This window comes from Macrobrachium rosenbergii, chromosome 12, assembly GCF_040412425.1.
Source record: "Macrobrachium rosenbergii isolate ZJJX-2024 chromosome 12, ASM4041242v1, whole genome shotgun sequence".
NCBI lineage: Eukaryota > Metazoa > Arthropoda > Malacostraca > Decapoda > Palaemonidae > Macrobrachium > Macrobrachium rosenbergii.
Genome location: NC_089752.1, coordinates 117,090,418 through 117,096,532, shown reverse-complemented (window position 1 = coordinate 117,096,532; position 6,115 = coordinate 117,090,418). Strand labels below are relative to the sequence as shown.

Below are 6,115 nucleotides of genomic sequence, written 5' to 3'. Positions count from 1 at the left end.
CTGGGCAGTGCCCCAGATGCAAAGGGAACAATAAAGGGCATGCACACAAAACACACACAAAACTACACACTGCTGGGCAGTGCCCCAGATGCAGAGGGAACATAAAGGGCATGCACACAAAGACAAAGTATAACAAGAACAGGCGATAAATCAGTTTGTGATGAAGTGGATACAGCTGTAAGCATCATGGAAGAGTAAGGCTAGCTCACACCATGGGGAACTGTAGGCGTACTTAATAGGATTTTGCTTTTTGAGAGATTCAGTAACAGCTGACACGCCAAGCGCAAGTAACTTCATCTATGGAAGTGTAGGTTTCCATGTGACATCATATTAGAACATAGAGAACTGAACCCCTAATAAGTTGGACCATGTTGCAATTTGGTTAAAGCCACACTCACAATTCACTGAGCAAGTCTGAGATTCAGCAGTTATTCATATGGTACGGTATTTCATGTTAAAAAAAAAAAGCATGGATATAGCGGCTGTGAGATGAAGACTAGTCATAAATCCTAAAAAATGTTGGTAAAGAGACATACGAATGTAAAGTCCTATCGTACAGAAAATAGGAAATGAAATCCAAGAGTTTTTGTGAATTATTTTGGACAAGTTACATCAAGTCTAACATATAAAGAATCTTCAACTAGAATAGCTGCCTTTGTTTGTGTTCTTACACATCAGCTGTGCTCTAAGACTGACAAACTCATATGAAAATGAAAAAGAGAATAATTTGTGAAATTTTATTAGTTTCACATCTTGTAACCTTACCCTATACTGAATTGCCCCTTACCTTTCCCAATTTGGAGATCTTGTCCTGTGATAGCAGCAGATCTTGTCATTATTCCACTTAATTGCGTTAATGCCTATTCCACTTAATAGCTTGAATGCCAGATAAGAGAATTGAGAAGGGCATGGGGTTACCATTTACACACCCATTCATAACATCCTTAAAAAATTCTTCTTGATTGAATGACAGCGCACATCCTTACAACACTCATTCTAAATCCAGTTTAATAAAGAATAGCAGTCAGTAGCTATCACTATCAATTTACAGTTACTAAATATTCTACAACACAACTGGCTATGCCAAGGAAAAAGATTTTCTTTCCATATAAAAAATACATGTGACATCATAAACCAAACTGGCAAACTAAAGAATAAGTAGTAAAGTCAAGTCTAGTAATAAAAATAAAAATGTAATTTTTGGGCCCTGGCATAGGAAATTATCACTTACAAAGGACAGCTATACAGTATGATGCACCTTGTAGCCTGGTTTAAAAACTTCATTATCATCTTGAGTCTTTAAGCAAGGCTTCCTTTGTTCTAAGAAGATTCCATTGTCCTGGCTGCAAAAGAAGAATCAAGTTCAAGTTAACAGTGTTCATTAAATATCACCTGGAAAATCTTTACATAACATATTGTCAAGACTTGTGCAACCATGGCAAAAATTTTTGCTTACAAACTCTCCACTATTGTCTTATTGACTCCTGGTTACCCTTATGACCATTCATTAAATTGAGACATCTAGCTGCTGTTCACCAGCCAAAGACAAAATCCAAAACATACCAACTGTTAATAAATTTTCATAAATGAAAAACTTTCATTTGTGAAACAGATTCATGGCATTTACAGGTTATAACCCTGTAAATTTGAAAAGTATTGTATTATTTATCAATACCATTCACATTTTTCCCCATTTATAAAATAAACAAGAAATTAAGATAAGTTTCCATAAGATAAAACATTAGGCAAAAAACAAATACTTCCGACAAGTCAACTTGAAATTCTTAAAAAACCACTCTGGAGTGGCATCCGGAAAATTACTTAAAATATGTTCTGAACCATTTTTACCTTATATGAAGACACCAACAGGACTTCAACTTTTGTGCCCTAAACTTAACTTTACAAACCCAAAACTAAAATGCACTGAAATGTTAAAAAAAGTAAGTGTTTTGTAAGGTACACACTTGACAATGTTACAAGTTTTTGCAGTGTTCCTTTGTTCCCAAGTATTTTTGTGTGGCACACACTATTGGTAATGCACACACACTATTGGTAATGCAATGTTAAAAGTTTTTCCAGTGTTCCTTTGTTCCCACATATTTTGTGTGGCACACATTTTTGGCACTGTTAAAAGTTTTTGCAGTGTTCCTTTGTTCCCACATATTTTGTGTGGCACACATTTTTGGCAGTTGGTTTTTTTTAACATTCCTTTATTCACCAGCAAAACTTACTTTCCATCTTGTGGTAAATAGTAGCCTGGCTACAATATTTTACAGTATTATTTTAAGACACCTTTTCTAGGGAAAATTAAATGCAGAACTTTCAGTTCAATACAAGAGCGAGGAGAGCCAGTGACCCATCAGTGGACAAGATCAAGTGGTGCCTGATAGGTATTATGAGGCCTCAGAGACAGAAAGTATCGAGAGATCAGGCTGGCAAGCAAGCCACTGATCATATGGATTCTCGATTCACTGCCTTCAAAAGGGACGCCGGAAACGGAATCATCATTATGACTATTCCTACTTGGTCTAGGTTTTCATTTATGATCAAAACCATAATTTTTCTGGGCTTTGCTATATACCTTAATCCTGCTACTGCTGGATCTACTACTGTATTCTGAATAACTAGATCACTATGACAGTAACATTTCAAACGGGATAATACAGCCTAGCCTGAAAAAAGCTCTTGCCACCCACAGGGAAAGAACACACTTACAGTAAGAACTATATTTTTTCATGTAAAGGATCTGCCACTATGAACAACTTTGTAAGTGCACCAAGACAAATAGCCCAATTACCATAGAACCTAGTTCCACTACATATTCATCAAAACCAGTTGAAAAGGAGGAAATTAAGATGAATAAATAAAACTAATCCAGAAAATAAAGGAAAGAGGTACAAAGACCTGAAGATGGAACTGGTGGGAAAAACCCTCAGTTGCACTAATCAAGTAAAACTTGAGGTGATGGACAGCAACACTGAAGAGGAGGAAGTGGGAATGGAGTTTAAAGTGGATGCAGCATGATGCCTATCACACATTAGGCTATACACTTTGGAAAGCACAGGTGTCTGCAAATATACTATCATGGTGGTAAACATTCCCCAGTCTCCTGTCTAGGAAGAGATTCCTCGAGCAGATATACTTCCACAGATTACACAAATTCAATACCCACTGTCTCCATGCTTGAAAGGCCTCAGAGACCAGATTTTTGGAGGATGTAGCCACAGTAATCACAAGGACCCGCAAAAGATCAACTTCTAACCTCTATCAAGCCACATGAAAAGAGTTCCACAGGAGAAATGACAATATTTAGCCAGCACTTTGTCAGTCAGGGAGGTTGCCCACGAGTTGCTCAAACGTAACTGTGATTCACCTGTTCTGAGAAGTCTATCACCACATTCTTACTAACCTTTGCTGTCACTGGCATCTTCAGGATGAAGTGATAAAATCTGTACTGTCTGGGAGGGTCAAGCATACCACAGGTAGGTAGTCGAGAGAGGTTATCTGTCGGACAACTTCGTAAGTAAGACTCGTGGCTAGTAGCCAAAACGTACCACAGCACCCCTCAACATTCTTCATCTTCCATTGCTCTGTCCTATGAAAACCATTTAATTGTGCCTTCAAAGGACAAGAGGATTCAGGGACAGTGCCTCTTAACTCTTCTTGTCAACAGGGCAAAGAAAGAAGCAAGTACTGTAGTGAAAAACACTTACTAGTTACAGCTAGTATCACTGATATCCTACAGCAACATGGCAGATGGCAAAGTTAAGCAGGTACCACTATGAACCCAAGAGATCAACAGCACCCTCTACTTTTGTTGCTTTTAAACTTATGTGATGTATTTCATGAGCAAGTAACTGCAGTAGTACTAAGAGCAGTCTATGTTTGCAACTTTAACAGATGGTATGCATAGTGTGTTCTGACTGTATTTTTTGGGACTAGTAGTTGCAGAACAAATTTATGTGGGATTCATCATCTTCACTCCACCTCAGTTTATACTAGTAGTATCTCCATGCTTCACAATATATATATATCTACTTATGATCATGTTAAGTTTACTCCCTTTCCAAACAAGTGCCTTGTTTCATGCAATAGAGGTTTTCTGGAGCCATAACTTACAAGCCTATTAGCTTCTCCTGTATCCTTCAGGCATACACAAACACAATGGAATGGATATTCAGCATTTTGGACTCCCTTCTAAATACGTAGCAATTCGGGTATTATATCTTGTTAATGGGGTTGTAATTTCAAGGAGTAAGTTTATACAAAAGTTTTCAAGACTGAAGATCATAAAATGAATGCTGTCTTCCCAAATCCAAGAGCCTTGCTGCCTCAAATACATATCTATGCAAAAGTGAGGTTACTGGCCAAGACACACCAGAAGATCCACATAAAGCAAGTCATGCAAAAGACTACTGAATCTGGCAACTTTGCAAGTTTAGGATAAAGTTACAAAAATACACTGAAGCTAAAGCCTGTGGGCTAATGGTCAAGGGACCAATTCAACACTGCAATGAAAAATTAAGAAATAATAAAGCAAGATGGTTGCCCTGAAATATGCATTACGGATCAAGAAATGACAGCAAAATGGGTACTGCAGAAGGAACCCAAGTTTAAAATACAAGATAAAGAAATGTTCATTAAAAGCAGCATCAATAACCCCCATATCCCCAAATTATCAGCTACAGTTACCAGAGAATAATATCCTCCACTGAATAAATGTTTAAGGCAATACAAACTGATGTGTTCCACTACTGGTAATCTACGCTTACCTTCTAAAATAAACTAGTGGTCGATTGCTAATACTGTGTTTAACCAGACTACTGAGCTAATTTATTTATAACTGTCACATGGCAAGCCAAAGGATTTTGTTCTTATTAATAATTTAGATATTAAGTTACAACTTTCTACAAATTTTACAACTGAGTTAATAAAAAATGGAGATTCTGCAAGAATTTCTTATACTGATTTGTTTCCAAAACTTGACATTGTCAATTATATTTTGGACATTCACAAAAAAAAAAAAATGTTAGTACTACATTCTGTAGATATAGGGATTAAATAATTTGGGATATTCATCAAATATCCTTGAGTCAAACAAGTGCCCAGATCAACTAAACTACCAAATTATAAGTTAAAATTATTTGTGTCATTCTTTAAGATATAATGGAGTCCATATTCCTACAATGGGCTTGATCTGTTTCAATTTGTTAATATCAAGTTCAATACTCCAACTACCATTTTCTCCTTATAATATGTTTTAGAGATGTTTAAGGTAAGTATGCAAAACAAGAAGCCTTATTAATGTCACCACCTATGTCTGCCTATCTGATTGGAGTGAAGTCAACCTAGACAGAAATTTCACTTGACTGGAGAACACGTACTCATTTCATGCCATTACCTTAAAATATATGACAAATTTTTAATTAATTTGTATTTTTCCTAATATACAAACCTGAGGTCTTTACATATGGATAACTTCCAGCAAAGCTGTTATGGTAACACTTACCGAAGGTAGGGGCGGGAGTACCACCCACCCAACCAGTATGCATTCCATCTCTTCAGTTTACCTTTTGGCCCAAGTAAAAGAATGAGGGGTGGTAAGAGGCGGGCCTTTTACGTAAAGACCTCATGAAAAATACAAAATAAATTAAAAATTTGTCATTTGTTCCTACATGAATACAAGCCCTCAGTCTTTACATATGGAGACTTAGTATTGGAGGGAGGATTCCAAGTAATTCCCTGAACTGACTGGTAGTTCGACTCACATGGTATTCTCTTCCTGGTCAGGAAAGAGCAAAGGAAGGATACCATACCTCTGATCTGTTGAACATGTGTGATATACAACTACCAGACTTCTGGGCACTTTGAATAAATAGAAAGTATGAAAACCCTTGATTCAGAAGGTACGCACGAACCCACAATGTACTGGAAAGTGAGATGTTGCGTTCCGTACTGAGCCAATACAGAATGCCATTTGTTCTGTATTTGGCTGTCTGAACATCATTTTAGAATTACATTCTCAATTATGCAAAACAAGTGGACTAACACCAGGAATAGGTGCACCACTGAGCTCATTATATCCGAACTCCTTGTAACCCTCAATTTCAAACAG

The 6,115-nt window shown here is 37.0% G+C and overlaps 1 protein-coding gene across 11 annotated transcripts in view; it reads right to left on the bottom strand.

Annotated features, from left to right (window-relative positions):
- Positions 1–723: 723 nt before the first annotated feature.
- The window catches only part of LOC136843951 (RNA-binding protein 1-like), a 41,599-nt gene continuing 36,207 nt past the window's right edge, over positions 724–6,115 (bottom strand). For all 11 annotated transcript variants that reach the window (XR_010854746.1, XR_010854745.1, XR_010854747.1 and 8 more), the window contains one exon: positions 724–1,343. Coding sequence is in view for 2 of the 11 variants with exons in the window: in XM_067112950.1 (XP_066969051.1) it covers positions 1,241–1,343 (103 nt within the window). In the remaining 9 variants the exon portion in view is untranslated. The remainder of the gene's footprint in view (positions 1,344–6,115) is intronic.